The sequence below is a fragment of the Vespula vulgaris genome, chromosome 12 (assembly GCF_905475345.1).
Source record: "Vespula vulgaris chromosome 12, iyVesVulg1.1, whole genome shotgun sequence".
Lineage (NCBI taxonomy): Eukaryota > Metazoa > Arthropoda > Insecta > Hymenoptera > Vespidae > Vespula > Vespula vulgaris.
Window position 1 is genome coordinate 5,323,896 of NC_066597.1, and position 20,751 is coordinate 5,344,646.

Sequence of the window (20,751 nt, forward strand, 5' to 3'; positions counted from 1 at the left end):
GATCAGAGATATTTCATATTCGGGAGGTCTGATAAAAGATCGAATAAGGGAAATCACAGAATCAAGATATATGCATACAATATATAGGTACGAATGGGTGTACGTAAATATGTACATATCCATACAAGTCGTTCGGTGAATTCAGTTTTATTGTTAGCATAAAAAATGCGAGGTCAACGCGTCGGATTTCTTTTTCCTAGCGACTTCAAAGGAAGGAAAGGGCCGAACGTAGGTTGCGTGTGAGGGCACAAGTAGAGGGCACATATGTAGGTCCGAATAGAACGATGGGAAGGAGAGGCAAGCGCATAAAGGCAGACGTTGCTCGCTCGAGACTAGACAAGGACAGGTTTCCTCTCAACTACGATGCCCTTGCACACGGGATACACGCCTATGGTGGTCCACGCGCCTAAAATCGATTCGGAGAGACACGGAGAGGGCATGGACCTCCCGTAGCTATACCTCCTTCGACGTAACTCTTCCAAGATCGTGAGACACAAAATTATTTTATTTTAATCTAATCTTTTTTTTTATAATCTAATCCTTTTTCTAACCTTCCTTATATTTCTATCGAAAGTCAGACTTCTCGTTTTATTTTATTTCATTTTATTTTATTTTTGTTCTATTTCCTTCTTTGTTTTTCTTTGTCTTTCCGTGATGAAAGTATCCTTCTAGATCATCAATTATGTCATCCAAATGGTTTTTCTGTTCGTATTTTCATTTAAAGTTTCATAGATCTTATAATAAGCTTCTAAAAACAGTCGTATTTCATTGACTCCTTCCTCATACTTACCAAAGTAACTAAATACTTCCCTCTTTTGAAACGATTTCTCGATGATAATCTTCAAACAATTTTAGTGTTCATCTCGTTTACGACTTTGTATTAAATTCATTGTTCTAGATTGAATGGAAAAAGCGCGTTAGTTAGGCGTACCGGTCGAAATTGCGAAAGGGCTTATGACGCTTATAAAAGGCCATTCATCGTGAGGAAAGCTGGGAAAATAAACAAACTACAGATCGATATATATCTACATTTTATGCGTGTTCGCGCGCGTATATGTATATATATATATATATTATATATATATATACATACATATGCATATCATACATACATACATATATAACAAACACACGTGATTCTGAAGAGTACATAGATCGTCAGTTGGTGGTTGGCTTTTGCAGCCAAATTTTCATCGTGAAAGTTTACTAGAGGGAGGGAGACAGAGAGAGAGAGAGAGAGAGAGAGAGAGAGAGAGAGATGGAGTGAGATAGCACGAAAAGGGTCCAGAGTCCACGAATCGTCCCCTTAATTTTACGATCGCTCGTAATCGTACCGCCGGCAAATTATTATGGTCGAAAATTTTCGTGCTCGAAGTGGCTCCAGGAAGTGGTATGAGCAGAAGAAGAGTTTTGGAAAATGATCCCAAGGTCCATGGGATATGCCGTCTTTATGGGAGTTAGGTTTATTAGTTGTCGTTTTCGGCACCTAACTTCGAGTCCTGTACTGTTTTCTGTTGTTCGCCTTCCTTTTCTCGTTCCGCCGTATCGTATACGCGTAGAATGCGCCTTTCTCATTGTACCACGACGTAGTTCACGACTTTTCCGTATAAGCGGTGCTACTCGAAAAATGTTCAATTTTTCTTAATTAATATTTCTAACGAGTGTATATTTTCGTGAACATAATTAGATATACTATTTATCTTTTATAAATATAACGATAAGATATATATATATATATGCGAGGTTTAATTTGTTTAAAATTAATTTTGTAAATGAATTTTGGTTTTGGTTCGAAATTTTAGATACACCTTGTATATGCTTGTGGTGCATTCCCAACACAGACGCAAAAGTGCTCGTCGTTACAAGTTGGCTCGATGCACATATATCACGAAAAGCGCGTACTTGTAACACGGGCTCCCGTGTAACGTGCTCAATAAATTGCCCGGACGCGTTTATGCTCGCCACCGTATTTCCCCGTAGCTTCGAAAGTGCCGGACCACCGTGTACGTAAGTACATACCTATGTACTACGATACATACATACAACGTGACTATGCAGTTAGTTCGGAATATTGCCATTCTTTTTCTCTCTTTTTTTTTTATATTTTCTTTTTCCTTTTTAATCCATTAAAACCTCATCGTTACATTCTTCGACAAATTTGTTCATGAGAATTGGAGATTGTAAAAATGTGTAAATCTTTCCGAAACATTTTTTTTTAATCGATTTTCCATTCGATCGAGTCACCTTTTAAATTAATTATATACCGATGAACTCCGTAATATACCTTGCATAAAGATTGTCAATTCCGTGAAACTGATAGTACGTTTTGTATTCTTTTTAATTATAATAAATACAATGGATCGATGCGAAGCAATTATTTTCATCTTCGATAGAGATAAATAAGTAGGTACTCGATGGTAAATCATTTTTCATCCCGTCGGTTCGATATACCTACGTAAGACGATAAGGGTCATATAATTTCAAGCTCGCGAACGATGCGGATTTCGCAGTAATTAATCATGAACTCGCATTAATTATCTCGCGCGTGAAGGATATGTCATGAACATCAAAAACGTGTATTGTTAAGTGCAATGAGATTACCGATCGACCATAGATAGACAAAGAAGGAAAGAGGGAGGTGAATGGGAGGGAAGGATAAAAAGAGAGAGAGAGAGTTACTTCGAACGAATATTTTCTCGGTACATGCGCACTACCGAGACAGAGATAGAAAGAGGGTTCTTTCTCGTTCGGTTCGCGTCCCATAACTTAGAAAGCCCGTGCTGGAATTCGAGCGATGCTAATTTCACGTAGAATTCCGGAATTCCATTGTGGTCGGCGCCCTTGCGATCCCACCATGCGACGTTACCCCATGCGATACCCTAGCAAACTCAGTCGCGATTCTATCTAGATAGATATCTATAATCGCGGGTTATATTAACCATGCCTGGACTTCGTCGATTCGATCGATCGAAAGCGCGTATTTCCTCTTTGAATCCATATTAGACCATAATACTCGTGTTTCCTTCGTTACGAACCATTTGCTCGAATGAAGTACGGCTTTGAATATCCTCCGAGATATATTCCGTTTTTTAAACTTTATATTTCCTATTATTAGAAATGTTTTCTATATTATTTCTTGTCTTCATTATTTAACGTTTAATATTTAATATTTAATCCAACGGATAGTAACGTTCTGTTATAATGTTACTTCTATTTATTTATTTTAATATATGAATATTTTTCGGTCAGTATTTATAACAAAATATAAGTACTGAATATATGTAATTAATACAAATAATGAAGTGTTTGGATCGCCTATGGTTTTATTACAACTACGAATCTATTTAAAATATTGATAAACTATTATAGTTACAAATATTTTAATTAAAATATTGACAGTTTTTGTATTAATCGGTGTAATATTACATAGATATTGCTGTTTTATTAAAAATACTGACTATTTATTTTAAATACTGAAATTGAATACCGAGATGAAATACTGAAATGATTGAAAATGTTTAAAAATATTTTTAAATATTGATTTAAAAATAAATAGCGCCCATATACTTTTTTCATTATTATTGAAGTTCGATCGGATAGTTGGAAATAAGAATACAATGGAATGTAAGGTCTTCCATTTCTTTTTTTTTTACACGTGATCTTGGTATTTCTAAAGGTGGATAGCTCGATATGTTGGGTATGCTCGCAACGTGGCATATATGGTTGGAAGCCTTTATAGAGGCAGACAACTCGATTGAATTATAGTAACAAAGTTATCCGTCACTTGGAGCGAGGCGAACCGAGGTCTGAACGGGTACGACTCACTGGAAGATAAACTGATTTCAGAAACCATCAATGCGAGACAAGTAAGCTATTATAACGTAAATGAAATCGGAAAGTTGTTCCTCTTGATACAGCCAAGTCCCACTGTCGTTTCGATAACCAAAGATGAAAATGAGAGATAGATGAGCGTTTTGAAAGAACGAAGTAATAGCTTTCTGGATTAATTTATTATTATTTTCTTTTATTTACCGTTTTTCTTCTTCCTGATAATCGATACAGAACGTAACGACGAATAAATTCGTTCGGAGGACGATTGAAGAACATCGAAATAGTTGTTGTTGCTTTATTTTGTTACTTTTGGATTATGTTACAATTTGTATTCTTTTATAAATTGGATTATGTTATAATTGGTATTTATTTTGGTTATGTTACATCGTTTTCCTTTTATGACTTGTTTACTTATCGACAGGCAAAATAATTGATGATAATCTTTTATTCTTCCAAATTTTTGCACATCTTTGAATCGGCTGCCAGACATTTTGAAAATGCAATTGTCTTGTCGCATTCGTCTGTTATATCAGAGACTGTAATAAATGAAAGATGTGTTAATAAATATCTAATTGAGAAAAAGAAAATATATATATGTGAATAATAAGGCCAATTGTCGAATCGTAAAGATATCTATACAAAAAGGATAGTTAAATTTTCTTATAGAATAATTAAAATCATATTTATAGAAACAATCAGCTTACTTTCGTTCTTGCAAATGTCCAGTTTGTTTCCTAATTCCTCCTTTGCTTCTTCATCTTTTATGAAGGGTAATATCGCTGATTTTAGATCGTCTATTTGGTATTCGCCATCTTTTATCTAGAGAAATACACAAAATTATTTTATAAATGAATATTGAAGACAAATGTTCACATTAATTCCCGATCATTGCTCATTATGTAAATCAAAAGTATTAGGTATAGTTTTATTTTTTTATATTATGAATTGACAATATTTTTTAAAAAACTACGTACCGCACCAACTTTTTTGTAGAAGCAAGACATGAAGCAGCCAATATTTCTATCTATTTCATCGCCATTACAAAGTTTGTGATGAAAGTTTTTTATTTCATCTGTGAATTAAATAAAATAGGATATTCGTATGACTGTACTTTATATAGGATATTTATATGTACTTTATTTCAAACAGCTATAATATGTATATTCGTCTTACCTCTCTCTATTCCAACTTCATCCCTACAATCCTTTTCAATCATTTTAAGTTCCTCTATAAGCTCTTCCGAATCTTCAGCCGTGCAGATAACCTGATATAAAATAATTTATTATTATTTATTAACGGAAACTTTTTTGTAATAGTTTATATGAAGAAATAGTGTGTCATTGATCAGAAATATGCCAATGGAAAGTTGACACTTATATGTCATATAGGTGATATATACATATAAAAACATTTCTCTATCGTTGAATTTTTAAATAGAACTTCGTGAAAAAACATTTATTACTTACGACGAGTAATAGGATGGAAGTTACTATCTTGAAACCCTGCATCTTCGATTTTTTGATGGATTTTTTCTTTACAAACGAAATCAAACGAACGTTGACAGATAAAATCCTTTTGCTAACTGCGCTTGTCAATCTCTGAACAATGAATTTATATGCTTGCTCGGAAGCAACGGTGCGAAGTAATAATTATCTGATGTGTAACATGTAGGAAGTTTCTCGGATGCTAGAATAATAGATACGTTATATTTACGTAATATAATTGTTTCTTCTTTGAAAATTCTGATGTATTTAATGAACAAAATAAAAAAATATCACTCGTTTTCGAACTGTTTTCTTTTTTTTTACGTTAACGATAATTTTCAATGATTATGATAATTTTTACTAAAACAACCTTAAGTCGCCATTTCAATGTTTTAAAAATTTCTCAAGTAGAAATTGTTCGTGTGTCATGTAATTTAACCATTAGTGTAAACATTTAAGTAGGTAAATCCAACATCATGTTTTTGTTCATATCTTTTTATTTTTTCTACTTTGACCATTGTTAGACAACGATCATTAGATGACGTCGAGATGAATATAGAATTAATAATCCCAATGTTACGGTTGGTTAGATAGACTCCTCTAAGTAATGAGATTTTTATGAATTTTGTTATAAAATTAAATATGAGCATTTATAATTTCTGTGTGTGTTGGTTCATTATATTGGCTTGGCCAATATGTAAATAATATCGAAATTTTTAGTAAAACATATTATAATTTTTTATTGAATTTTTTCTAATTTTTGTTATAAATTCAGATATTATTTAATGAGTAATCCAATAATTTTGTGATCTTGGTAGTTGGGCTACGTCTGTCAAGTATTTTAAAAAAAGTTTGTAGAAATGAAAATTTGAAGAGAGAAAGGGCGTGGTCGTCGAAGAATTGAAACGGACCTTGAGTTTGTTCAAATTATATAGCACTAATTACAATGTAATAACAATATCAACAATGACAACACATACATACAAACGCAACAATAGAATTATAATACACGATAATGTTAATTATACCAATATGGTAATAATAGTTATAATTATTCTATTATAATGACAATAATTATAACGATGACGATAGCACTAATAGTATGGAGGAGCTAGCTATATGAAGGAACGTAATATCTGATAATAAAGATGTTATCGCTTTTTTTCGTAGAACCATTTTTTCGCATTTTATTATTCTATGAATGTTATTTTTCTGGTTGAAAATAATGAATGAGAAGGAAAGAACTTATTATATACGTACCTGTATTTTATTCGTAAAGTTATTGAATTAAAAATTTAACTGCAAATAATCAAAAAAAATTCTTCTATTTATGTGCAGCTGCGTATATATATATATATATAGTTAGAAATTTCATTAGAATAATTTGACTATCTATTCCTTGTTCGAATAATTTGACTATCTATTTTCTCTCTTTTTTTCCTCCCTTCCTTTTTCTCTGTTTTGAACAAAGCCATTTGGAAGGATCAGAAATATAATCGTACCACAAAGCTGGCCATTTGCAAAAGTAGCTTTCTCTCCTACGCGCTTAGGATACGGTTGTACAACAGTTTGTAACTTTATTGTATAGCAGGTTGGAAGTAAGTTTCTACTATACGCGACATTACATCGTCTCATACGTGAGTCGCTTACGCTATAGTGTCTTCCTCATCTCTGTCGTTTAATGCGAACGTGTACGAAGGTGTATTTCTTACCGTTGCTACACAACTACATATTTACGCCGCGTTATACCAGGTGTGCGTTAAACTATATCCTTCTTATGTTTCGATAAAGCTTGCCTATCATCTGAATGTACCTTAATAATTCAAGAGACATTAAGGTCTCTTTGTTTATTCATATGCTCTTGTCGGACTTTCGACGATCATCCTCTCCCTGTCTCTCTCTCCCACTCTTTCTCTCTTAAGATAATATCGCTTTATATCTGACAGATGGGAATAAAAAAAAGATTTGACGACTTTTTATTTCAGTTTAAATGTATTATATATAATTAATGAAAAATTGTTAGTATGTCATAAAGAATTATAAAAAAGATATTGACATATTAATTCAAGCATATTATGAGAAAAAACATGGCATACAAAGAAGAAGTATTGTTTTTGTCGATGTCACAGCTGAAATGGATCCTTTCGGTGTTTTTATCTTTTAAAAACCCTTTTCTTTTAACTTTATTTGAACGCATTTGATAATGTTCCCAATCTTCTCACAATCATTCGAGCCAGTTCCTAGAAAATTTTCGAAAATACAAAGTACGATGAGCAAGTGAATATCATGCGATTACCAAAGTTATTTGTATTTTTTTCTTATTGATTTACCTTCTGGGAGACAATTTTGTATGATTTCCAATCTCTCAGGGGTTCTTTCTTCTTTGTTGGGTAACAATTTCTTGATTAATTCTGATAATACGTCGAATTTAATTTCTCCGTTGACCAACTAAAATCAGAAAAGAAAATGATTTATTTAACGATTAGTCATACAGAAAATTGTGTTCATCGTCGAGAAATTTTATGATAATTTGTTTTTATAAACTTACTGAACCGTTTTCCTTAAGAGTACAAGCCATAAAGCAGGCCAATTTTTCGGGATCTACAGATGTTTCATCAGTAAGCAGCTTGTCCTTCTCTAATAAAAATTCGTTCAAGGTGGATTTAATTGAAATTCAAAATGAAACGAGTAGATATAAATTTTTGAGATGATATTCCAAATAATTGAAATTATTATGTTATTTACCAGCTTCGAGTTTCGATTCTTTCAAACATTTTTCCATTACATCCGGTGACTGTGCCTGCAGATATTTATTGAATCCATGCTCGGACTTCGCTGAAGTCACAATCTGAAGGGATAGTTTTAAAAACGTTAGTTATTACATAATCCTTTTTTCTTTTTTTTTCTTTTTCTTTTTCTGTTTAAACATAAAATAAATTTTATAGCTCCTTATATTCGTTTCACATGAAATTTATTGAAATTGTTTCTTGGAATCGTTAAAAAAAAAAATGAAACAGGAAATATTTTTCATGTAAGTTGCTAAGATATTTTTACACGATAGGCAAGTCTGAATAGTATAATTAGAGTATGCAAATTAGAAATTAGAAGAGAGGGGGGGAGGGATTACAATAAGAATATTAAAAATGTTACTTACTGTAAGAACGAGGATGAAACCAAGTACGATGAACGATTTCATTTTATTCCTTTGGAAATTTTCGTTTATTCGGTATGAAAAATCGATAATAATACGATAAATGCACTATCGAAATATAATACACCAAGTCTATCGGCAATCGTTGAGACACTACTGATTGTAGATCTCTCTGACGATATTTATATACAACTGCTTTACACGTCTCGTGTGTTAATATAGGGGTTCCAAGGCATCTGGACTCGGTAAACAAGAAAACAGAATAATTTAATGGACTTGCTTGACTTACGTAAGACATGATAATGTTCATTTATATAAGTAATTAAAAAAAGAACTTTTTCTTTTAGACTCAAAGAAGTGCACGCTAAATGAGATTTTTATATATGTTATATATATATTATATATACATATATACACACTTATATATTTTATCTATATAATACATACATACATACATATACATATATATGTGTGTGTGTGTGTGTATACACTTTTTCGGTATGTTGAAAGATTATTTCAATATCATATATAAATTAAAATGATGTCATGTATATAGAAATCGATATTGCATAATATATATATATATATATATTATATATATATATATATATATATATATATATATTTACAATGATTTTACTTTATCCATTTATCACTTACGCAATTTGCATAATTGTCGACGAAAATAAAATGCCAATAATATAAGAGAAAGAGTTTCATATCAGCAAAAAATATCCAGATAAAGATGCATTAATATAATAATTAGAATAATATGTTAATATAATAATGCAATGCATTAAATATGAACTTGACTCTTAGTTTTTGATTTTTCTTGAACAACACGCTTATAAATATTTATGCTTAAAATTAATTGAAAAAAGTCGATTTTTCGAATCATGTGAAAAAAGAAAAAGATAATACAAGCATTATGTTGTTTCATTATATTTGTTATTAATTATATGATATACACATATATATCTCATATTTATATTTTTCCTGCGCTATATAAACATAATTTAAGAAACTTTATTACGATCAAATTTAGTTATACATAATAATACAGGAATCAGTTCTATTGTTCGTACATATGTCAGCTTAGCATCTTAACTTCATTTTTTTTCCCTAGGTGATTTAATTCATTATTATTATGAAACTTCAGAATAATAAATTTTCTCAAGCTACGTATTTTTACCGCAGGAAGATATAAATGTACGAGAATAGTTATAGGCAGGAAGTCGTACTTTGTTTGAATCATGATAAAGATTCATAAACAATTCGATGTTCTTAAATAATGTTCATCAATTATTTAATATATTTATATTTCATACGTTACGTTTAACAATTTTACAAAGATCTAATTTTCCATAAGAGTATAACAAAAAAAGGAACATTGCATAAATTACTTGGGGAATTTATTATGTGAATGGAGATTTATCGTTTCTACGTCTTTACGACGAGGTAAAACAAATTTAAAGATACATAGTATTCCAATTCTTTTATAGAATATGGCTGGCGACAATAATAATAAAAACTAAAATCTAGACTTTTCTACAATGTCGTTTGGTTCTTGAATTTTTACAAATCGCTTCTGAAGTTCTCTTAAACCGTGTTCTTTGCCATCTCCGCAAGATACGTCTTGAATATGTTCGTGAATATGTCGAGGATATTTTCTTCATGGGATAAAATAAATCTATAATTAGAAGAAAAAAGAGATCAATTATTCATTGCTTTGAGTCAATTATTTGACTTTACAACTTATGGATAAAAAAACGAGATGATTAGCATTAAAGAAATCACGCTCCGTTCGAGGTCACTCGTTCCCAGTGTATCAATTGAACCGATTTTTTTTCTTTTTTTGCAAAGCAAAATGAATCGATCGTGCGATATTCGTAATAATTTTTGATAATAATAATTTTAATTATAAAATTACAATGATGATACAATTCGAAGGATGCGAGAAAATGTATAAAAAAATGAAAATTGTTAACGAATTAATAATAATATTATTAATAACAAATTTACCGAACTATCCGTTTCGTAATAACACTTGGCAAATTGCCATGCGGCTTCGCACGAATCGCTGCTGGTTACTGTAAAGTTGATAAAAAAAACTTGATAAACGAATCGTAAAAAAATTGTGTAATTATCATTAGAGATAATAAAAATTTTTCTTACTGCTCGGGAAACATTTGTCGATCGTTACTTTGATCCGTTCGCTTAAATCATTAGTTAACATCAATTCGGCTTGTGTTTTCATTACTTCTGGCCGTAATTGATCGTTTTTCATCTGAAAATTTACAATGTTTCAATTCCATTGTATATTTTTTAGTTTGATCTTTTTTTATCGATAGTGATGCAAGATTACTTCGTTTCAAAGCTTAAATGCGCATTATTATACATTTTAATTATACAATGGATACTATATCTTTAGACGAATTACGTAAGAATAATCAACCTATTCGCATAAGTAATAGTTCTTATTGCAGCAAAAAAATAAGTTTTTTTTTATCTTTCGTATAATAAGCAAGAAAAATGTATCTTTCTTTGATTTGATCGTGTCATGATAACTGTTACATTCATTATAATTATTTCTTATTTTTTCCAGTAACAAAAGTAATTAGGAAATAAATTAATTGTCTTAAAATATTTAATTCAGTTGAAAAGAAAAATATTACTTACAGCTTTGGACAATATCAATACGCACTTAAAGTAACACTGGAGCTTTGGATCGGGTGGAAATTCACCTTTTTGTGATGCATTATCCAATAATTCTGCAAAGATCTTTCTTACATTGATATATCCATTTTTATCAATAAACTGATAATTATCAATAATTGCTCGGTTTTTTTTTCCAAGAATAAAAGAAGTATGAGCTCATACCGTCGATAGAACTTGGAATCTTCTACGTATGTTAATAATTAATTTGTTATGGCAGTAAATGAATTTATGCGCATTATTTAGTAATATTGCAACGAGTGATCTGGGTTAAATGCGTCATCTAATTTTCCACGTATTCGAATATCTTTCGTATAGTTTGTAACATTTAGAACGACTATTATTTAAAATAAAAGATAAGGATACGTACCTTTTGAAGCACCGACTTGACTCGCGCAAGTTTTTCTCGCGGATTTCACTACGTTCCTTATTTGATCCATGTTCATTTTTTTCTAATTAAAAACCAATAAGATAAAATAAAAAAATAAAAGTAAAAAAGTAAAGGAAAGAAATTCAAAGTAATTAGAAATGCAATTTAAAAAATTAGAATGTTACAATTGTTGACTACATTTAGTTTAGGAAAGTATGTGTAAGAGAGAGTAATAGATTATTTTTTAAATAAAAAACTCACACTTTCCACATTATGAAAAATGGCCAGGACGATGAACACCGAGATTGAAAGAATCGTAGCCTTCATTTTTTCCGACGAATAGCTCGTTCCAATATTTTCTCGTCGTTATACAGATTCTCGATACTTCTTTCTCGTTTCCTGATTATTTCGACGATACGAAAAATGGAACAAATTTCTAGCAACGACTTGTCTTTCGAAACGTCCAACCACTTTTATAACGCTCACATCGAATCAGAGGGAGAACAGACAATTTTCGTTTCTCTCGAATATGGCAGGTACAAATTTAATAATTTAGATTGTTTTAACCTACAATTTGATCGCGTTCGGTGTCAGTCCGATATGAATACGTATGTATGTATGTACACATACCTATCACACTTTTCTATGTTTATTTTCGAAACTTCGACATTGAGTATTTCTTCTTTTCCGATTGTTACGTAATCGTAACTTTGCGTATAATTTTACTTTATTACGGAGCATTTGCGAAATTATACCAAATGGAAATATAAATCTTTTATTTCGAATTCATGAGATCTAATTTAACAGAGTAAAACAAAGTAATTAACTTAGGATACCAATTGATTTTACGATAGTCTAAAATAAAATTTTCAATCGTTCGTGTTAATTACTTGTCAGGTCAATTTACACTGTAAGAATTTAATGAAATTCGGACGAAAGTATGAATTTGCATGAAATTTTATAATATATTTTATTATTTGTTACAAAAACTTCTCTCAAAGAGAAGATCGTACCATAATCGATCTTCTTCACTTTCTTTTTTTTTTATTTTATTTGCTTAAGTAAATCAAAATTAAATTAATAAATTGGCTAAATCTTCGCACGATCGATTAAACGAGTTTCTTCCTCCGTTCAACGATGGATTCGATGATTTTTCTTCGCTTTTCGAAAATCGATTAAGGGAAGAAGAAATTGTCAGGATTTTCATGGTAATTACACTTGACGTAGTTGAAGGCCGTAACGCATATGTCGTCGGAGGGTTCTGCGCGTAACAACGAAATAACGAAATAGAAAATTTTTCAAAAATTTTAACCGATCTATTTCGATAAAGATTTTTGAAATTAATCTCTATAAGCGTGTCTCTATATACTTTTTTTTTTATAGTTGTTTGTTGTTTCACACTTACCCAGCGCTCCACACTTTCTTGCCGCAGCTTTCATATCTTCTTGCCATTCGATCGGCATCATCATCTCGATTTGCTTGGTCACCATATCCACGTCCACTTTTTGATTTTTAAACTTGAAACAGTATAAAAAGTTATCTTCGTTAATTCGAACGAAAAGATCGTTGAGGATGCTTGACTATTTATATATTATATATTATATTATGTGTGTATATATATATGTTATATTTTTTAACATCATTTCACCATCATGCTCAAAGAATTATTATAAACACTTTACCGTACGAATTGTTTTCATAACGCACTGCGCATAGCACTGTAGATCGTGATCCTCTGGATATTGGCCAGTCTTCATTCCCTCCACAAGCTCTACATTTAACAGATACGAATCGTCAACAGCTTTCACAACATAGACTTAAGGATATATACCTACTCGAAGTGGTACAAACTAATGATTAATTTATGACTTTTTCCAAATAGATCGTTCTAACGTTTCACCTGCTTTTACACCAGTCTTCGTTATACAAGTATTACGAATTCCTGTTGCTGTTTTTCGCATTTGCTCGATCGTCATAGCCTTCGATATGATAAAATATTATTAAAAATTATTAACAAAATCTCGCTTCGATTTTAATCTAAACGTAGTAAAATAGATGAACACTTACACCGTCGACCGATCCAAAAAATCCGAAAAAATATCCGAAAAGGAAAAAGAAAAGAATGGACCGTTCATATGTATGTCTCCCTTTATTCGACATATTTCTGCTAATTTACGATATAACGAGATTCAAAGAGGGATACACGGAATCGAACTCTTTAGAAAATAATGAACCACGTCTCCCCGAGTCTTTTATAAAGCATTCTGTTCTCGAGACGGGGAGGGTTTTCAACGTATCGTCGACTAATGTAGCGTCTCGTTAATCTTTAATTCTATAGAATTTTTCACAATAGATATCCGTATTTTTCTCTATCGACGACATCTTATGTGGCCTTTATGTAATAACAAATGAGCGGTTTTGAGGAGAACAAAGTTGGTATTTAGGTAAGCTTGGACAGTAAGTCGATTAGAATTTTTTTTCTTTTTTCTTTTTTTTTTCAATATAAAATTACAAAATGATTTACATAATGATTATGTTTTTTAGAAAGAAACGTTTCGTGATGAAAATTAAATGCTTCCGGACTAAGTTTCAATGAATCTCTTCTCGACTTGAAGAATTCGTCATTCAAGGATATACGCGTGTTCTTGAGAGGATTTGATAATTTAGGCGAGGCACGAGTTTGCCGAAATTCGGAGACGTTTACCCTCTCTTTGCCTTTCACGTTGGACCCCTCGATACCACGTGACTCTTGCTAATGTCGAACCCTTGTATCTCGAGAGGCACCCCTACACACAAAAGAAGCATCTGCCTGGTCGAGAAACTACTCCATACTCCTCCTTCCTTATCCGCATCCTCATCCTTTCCTACCCATAAACGCGCCATTACTCTGGCGGCTGGGCTTTCGAGTAGGTCGATAATTACATTTTTTTCTCCCTCTTTTCTCTCTCTCTCTCTTTCTTTTATCTAGAATCCCTCCGCATCGCTATTAATTTCCACCTGATCGTTTTCTGCTCGGACGGATCTTAATAACGAAGGTCACTCTTTTTCAAGTCTTTATCCGATATTACAAATCTTTTTCACTCTGCTCTTTATAGATTATCTATTATATCTCCTTTCTATTAGTTTTCAACTTACGATTTCCTTTTTCCTCTTTTCTCTATTTTCTTTTCTTTTTTTTTTTTTTTGCAAAACGGTGCCTCGGCGAGTTTTTTAATCGAAAGCACGGATGTGTATACATATACGATGGAATTAAAGTGCAGCACGTTGGAGTCGAGTAGGAGATTGGTTAGATGAAAATTTAATGTACTTAAATATTATAGTACCACGGCGAGAGTCGAGATGTACCTACCTACTATCTCTTTTTTGGAGAGAATTCAAGAGGAAATAACTTAGGGCCATGGGGCGTTTACGCTCAATGGAGAATCTCTATACGTTTCATGGAATAGAAATTCTTAACAAGAATACGGGAAACTTTGAACGAGTTGATAAGTATTCGTTGTACGAACAAATTTATCTAATTTAATTACAATTAAAAGACAAATTAAATTCCATATATATTTGCCTATGAATTGATGTAATACAACAGAAAAAAAACTACAACAGAAGAAAAATATTCATATATATATTAATAAAAATAAAATATAATTTAAATAAATAAAATTTTATAAATATAACTAAATTAACTTAACAGTGTTTGACGAAAAAGGAAAAATAATTGGTTATCGGATATAGATAAGAATAAAATATCCGAAAATATTCGGAAAAAAATTTCTCGGCTAATATATTGATTTTTATGACCAATATATGTGTGTGTGTGTACACCTCTGTATATCGAATGAAGTAAAAAAGAAAAAAAGAAGAAGAAAAGGAAGGAAAGATGGATGGGAAATTCGATGTGGATAAATACGTACGTTAAGTACTTATATAGGAAGGAAAAATTGTGGAAAATCATGAAGAGAGAGGGAAGGAAGAGAGGGGAGGAGCACGTGGGTGGACCGGTAAAGTGGACAAACAAGATGCGATTGCGTACATGAATGTTAGAGAAGAAGTAGAAGAGGAGGATGAGGAAGAAGACGACTACGCTTGAGAAGGAATCGTGCAAACTTGAATCGCTTTACGAACGCTTGGCATGAGAATAACGTGACCTCCACGATGGCGACGCCACCCTAATTAAACGCTTTTAATTAGTGATAATAACTGGTGCTCCGTGCTGCGCTCTCCTATGCGAAAGCCGCTTACGTAATCAACATCATATTGATATAAACATCTTCGTATCTTTATGTTTAAAGAACAGGGACTTTTTTGTTTGTTTATTTTTTTTCTTTGTTGCTACTTCGAAATTGTCTATTTTTTGTCATATATCAATTCCTTTATTTTTTTCGATGGTAAATTTCACGTTTTAAAAAAATCATGTGTGATCGAACATCGAAGAAAGGTGGATAGATAGATAGAGAGAGAAAGAGAAAGAGAGAGAGAGAGAAAAGAGAGGGTGAGGAAGAAAAGGAGGAAAAGGAGGAAAAGAGAAACGTAAGAAAGAGATTCGATAAAGGCATAGTAAATTAATCGGCAGTGTAGGAAGGGCTGTACGAGCCTTTTGTGATGCTAACTAGCTTTCAATTAAAGCCGCCAGTCTCGACGTCGCAGAGAGAATCGGCCTTTTAACCACCGTTGAGAATACCGAATGGAACTTTATTTCCTCGGTGAATTTGAAGAAAAATGTTTTATGTTCGACCTTCCTCGGCTTCTTCCCTCTGTCTGCTTGTCTCTCTCTCTCTGTATTTTTTTTCACAACGAGAAACAGAATAAAAGGTACAAATTTTCAAAACTTATTTATTCGCGATAAACAGAAAAGAAAACGAAAAGCGCGGATGGAAAAATCTTCTTTTCTCGAACGAAAAGATAAAGACGAATCAAATAATACCATAAAAATTTCATGAAATTTATTTTTCTTTTTATTACCCGTATTTTATCACGAGGTAAAAATAAAAGATTGTAAGAAAATGATGGAAAAGCGGTGTGAGTTATAGAGTACTCCTCGTTCCTCTTCCGGCATACAAACTGATTCAACGTGACTCACAAACTCGTTTTTCCTCTACCGTAGGTATTCTAAAAGTCTAATCTGCCGATTCGTGATACTTAACGCGTGAGTTAAAAAAGAGAATAAAAGCAAGTTGCATTACCAGTTCGTGCTCAGTACCCATCGCTTTTATCGTTTAGTTTTAGTCTTTTTCTTTCTCTCTCCCCCTCCCTCTCACTCTCTATCTTCTCCCCCCTCTCCTCTCTACTTCTCGTGACCAGCGTTTTAACAGGAAGTGACTAATAAACGATTTTGTGGCATATCACTGAACGATTTTCTCGTATGCTCGACAGATGGTAGCTCATGTACGATCGCATACTCCTACACGCTTCCTGAGACAAGAACGAATGCTTTCGTTTAGCGATAAACAAATCAAGAGTGTAACGCTCCTTAAAGCACGAGCTCTATGAGAACGGAGGACGCGATTATACGTTCATTCGAAGTGATAGCCATTGTTACGATTCAATTCGATGAAAGAGGCGACGAACGAGTGCCGCTAAAGTACTCAATACTCTTTATCAGTCGTCGTTCTTTGTAATTTTCTATATATTCCGGTCATTATCTTAATCAGAAATTAATAACGTTTTTATTAACTTTCAATTGTAATATATATTGTAATACAATTATGTATATATATATACACACACACACACACACACGCGCGCGTAATAGAATTATCATATAATCATATGATATACACAATATGTATATAAATATTATATATCTATATTATGCAATGGCTGCTATTTACTTTTCAGTCAGAACTTTTTGAAACAATTTTCATTAATATTTCAAATAAATGGGGTCAGTATTTATAATAAAATATCAGGACGTAATATAAATAGTCAGTATTTATAATAAAACCAGACGTAACCCAGACATAGCCCAGATACAACTCTGACACTTAATTATTTATATTGGCCACTTATATTTTACCTATTGATATTTTATTATAAATACTGATGAAAATGTTCTGATCATAACACTTTGTACATAACACTTATCATTTAATTAATAAAAATACTGATCGAATAAAAAGAAGTGTTATATAACATGCAGAATATTTTACATAATCGTGTAAAAGGCATTAATCAAATCATTATTAAAACGTTAAATTGATTATTTATTGTCTCTTTCATAAAACTTAGAAAACACGTTTAACTGCGATGGTAAAATCGAGAAACGACTCGATTGATTAATTCAATTTCGATGCGATCAAGTCGGATTCATTAACAATACATCTTCGATCACGTAGAGTACATACGCTTGATTGTCGTTTATATAGAAACACTTGAAACACGCATGTGACGGATAAATAGAATAGCACTTAAACGCATGAAGTCGAGTATGACCGAAACAAAGGTGGACAGTAACGAGACGTGACATGGGCCAATTACCGAGAGTCGATCGTTTTGATTTAATTGCTGCTGGACGTTAGGGATACATATGTATGTTCCGTGAGGGGAATAGCCCTGCTTTTGTGTTATTTCTGTGTGTGCGTGTGTTCGCGCGCGCGTATTATATCTGTTACTCTCGAATCGCGTTTTATCTCGTGTCACGATAATATTCGTGATATGACAATAAAGGAACGAATATCGTAAACCTAATAAAATAAAAATACAAGACAACGATGATAAACCGTAATTAGAAATTTTTTTATAAAGATTAATATGTACCTATCATTTTTTGTATTTAATATTTTTTTATATTAACGGTTGAATTTCAAATATTTTTTAAAGCGCTCGATTAAAAGTATTTCAGAAAATGAATATAATGAAGATATTTTTCGGTGGGCAACGAGCATTTCATCGAACAGAGCACGACTACAAAAGCGTGTGCACGTTTATTAATACACGGTCGTACACCTCTTTTTTTTTTCTTTTTTTTCTCTCTCTCTCTTTTTTCTCTTTTCTTTTTTTTTTCTTTTTTACTTTCTACCAGCGAACGCATATGCTCCTCGTGCGAAGAGCGCACTAGGTATATTTTGACTGCGTGATTCATTAGCACGTACGTCTTCGCTCCAAGCTTTGCATCCACGTGCGCTTTGCGCCGCTTTTGGACCATTACTAAAATTATATCGGCATCGTTCTCTAAAATAAACGCAATTCATGGATTCATTACGTTCCGATCGATCAATTAAACGCAACGAATTCTGTGCTTTCGTAAATCGGAATTGAACTTTCGTTAAAAAAACTATAAAGAAAGAAGAGGGAGTTAAGAAACATAAGAAAAAAAAAAAAAGAAAAATAATCGAATACAATTATATTATAAATTTATTGTCAAGATTACAGATCTAATAAAAAATTATTTTAAGTCTGCGTCTACGTAATAAGGTAAAAAATAACAAAAAATATGGTGTTTTTTGTATTACAATAAATATCGAATAATATCGTTACACCTGTATCTACATGGAAATTAAAGGGAAAAAATTAACATGATCGCATAATCATGGAAATTAGGTTTGAAAATAGTATCGTCTTGGCATAACGTTGTCGCTTGTATACATATACATAGAATGTGTTTATGGACTCACTGTTAATAGTTGTAACCATGGTGGTAATGGTGATGGTCGTGCTAGTAGTGATGATGGTGGTAGTGGTGGTGGTGGTGGAAAAGAAGAGGTTGATGGCGATGACGGTGTTAATGCCGTAAGCAGTGGTACTCGGTTCACACCGCATGATCATCGTACTTTCAACGCGCTCTTTTCAGTATAATTTCTTTGAGAAGTTCGATATATCTTATACTGAAATTCAGTGAAAGTATCGAGGCGAAGTTTGAGAAGAACGCGTTTTATCCTTTTTTCTTATGTTATCTTTCGGTGTCTTGCAAAAATGTGAAAGATTAATTTTGGTGCGTCCTTCGAAGAGATACAAAAATAAAAGAAACGATAAGAGGAAAAGAAGAAACATGTTACATAGAGAAAATATATTTATTCTTGCATAAACGATTTCATTCTTTTTTATTTATTTATTTTTTTTTTAACATCGTATTTTCTTACTTTTAAGAAACGAGACATCCGGAGATTGATAAATCGTTTTGGTGAGAGTGTAGTTGTGTAGTTGTGTCTCCCTGTGAGTATACGTGCGTTTCCAAAGAGAGAAGACGATGAAGTTTCGTCGTTCCTCGGAGGATTAAACCCCACGTGAACAAACTAAAACCGAGTTTAAACGGCAATAGAAGGTTCACGGTGGTTTGGTTGACACGTGGAAAACCCAAAAGGATCAGACTTTCCTTCGTTTTGGCTTTCCATTATTCATCCATCTATGTTCGTAAAACAAGTAAGAGTCCTTTTCGCACGTTGACACATTTTTTTGTTTAAGTATGTGTATGCGCGTGTGTATGTCTATAGTATGCATATAGTGTATAGCATGCATGTACAGTCAAAGTATTATGCAAATCAGCATGCCACCTTTTGGAGTTTACTACACAAAATAAAATAATGATTAAAGTCTGAAAAACGCGAAATTCGATCGAGAATAGAAACACGTGTATATTTATTTCTTTTTTTTTTTCTTTCTAAAGATCTATCATTTCTTTAACGAGAAAAGATGTGGGCGAATGATTCCTCAATTCTTTTACTGGCATTTGATAATTTAAGGAACCCACGAGCAAAACCTTTCTTTTTATCTTGGAAATACCAAGGGAACGTTTCATTCAGGCAACAGGAAGTACGGCCGACGCATTCGTGGAATGTAGCTTCTGTGGAAACGCGACTCCGTGAACTCGGTGACCTTTTGAAAACTCCTTCGTGATTTTGTGGATAGTTATTTAGCGACATGTTATTCTCTTCATTTTTTACATCACCGATTATTTTCAAATTTCGTTAATTAACAATTTTTTTGTATTCCTTTCTGTTTTTATAAATATACTTATCTACCTACTTTGAATAAATCTACGAAAGAAGAAGAATCGATGATAATCGTTCATCGAATTTACATCATTTACGTTTTGCCGTATAAGAGAAGTCTTTTTGTTCGGTCGGAGAACAAAACAATTTCAGGATCGAATAATATCAGTACGATAAAAGGATTTCTGATAAAATCACCTTAGTACCGTCGTATTAAGAACCTTCTCCTTGTGCGGTAACGTGTACGTGGCTTTGCGAACATTTTCATTGACTATA

The 20,751-nt window shown here is 32.3% G+C and overlaps 4 protein-coding genes across 5 annotated transcripts in view; 1 reads left to right on the forward strand and 3 right to left on the reverse strand.

Annotated features, from left to right (window-relative positions):
- LOC127067950 (protein sprint-like) overlaps positions 1-20,751 on the forward strand; it is a 138,566-nt gene that overhangs the window by 7,390 nt on the left and 110,425 nt on the right. The window lies entirely within an intron of this gene.
- Positions 4,113-5,459, reverse strand: LOC127067959 (general odorant-binding protein 2-like). The gene is made up of 5 exons (XM_051003448.1): positions 5,298-5,459; positions 5,005-5,095; positions 4,806-4,903; positions 4,536-4,650; positions 4,113-4,367 (listed from the first exon to the last, which is right to left on the reverse strand). The coding sequence occupies exons 1-5, from the start codon at positions 5,337-5,339 to the stop codon at positions 4,276-4,278; spliced, it is 438 nt and encodes a 145-aa protein (XP_050859405.1). The 5' UTR covers positions 5,340-5,459; the 3' UTR covers positions 4,113-4,275.
- LOC127067960 (uncharacterized) lies at positions 7,289-8,645 on the reverse strand. Its single transcript, XM_051003449.1, has 5 exons — positions 8,470-8,645; positions 8,061-8,163; positions 7,864-7,952; positions 7,646-7,763; positions 7,289-7,555 (listed from the first exon to the last, which is right to left on the reverse strand). Exons 1-5 carry the CDS (start codon positions 8,509-8,511, stop codon positions 7,476-7,478), a joined length of 432 nt encoding a protein of 143 aa, XP_050859406.1. The 5' UTR covers positions 8,512-8,645; the 3' UTR covers positions 7,289-7,475.
- Positions 10,010-13,850, reverse strand: LOC127068209 (uncharacterized). The gene is made up of 11 exons (XM_051004026.1): positions 13,619-13,850; positions 13,452-13,530; positions 13,234-13,322; positions 12,957-13,068; positions 12,739-12,812; positions 11,813-11,914; positions 11,552-11,633; positions 11,146-11,237; positions 10,642-10,753; positions 10,489-10,556; positions 10,010-10,156 (listed from the first exon to the last, which is right to left on the reverse strand). Exons 1-11 carry the CDS (start codon positions 13,709-13,711, stop codon positions 10,139-10,141), a joined length of 921 nt encoding a protein of 306 aa, XP_050859983.1. The 5' UTR covers positions 13,712-13,850; the 3' UTR covers positions 10,010-10,138.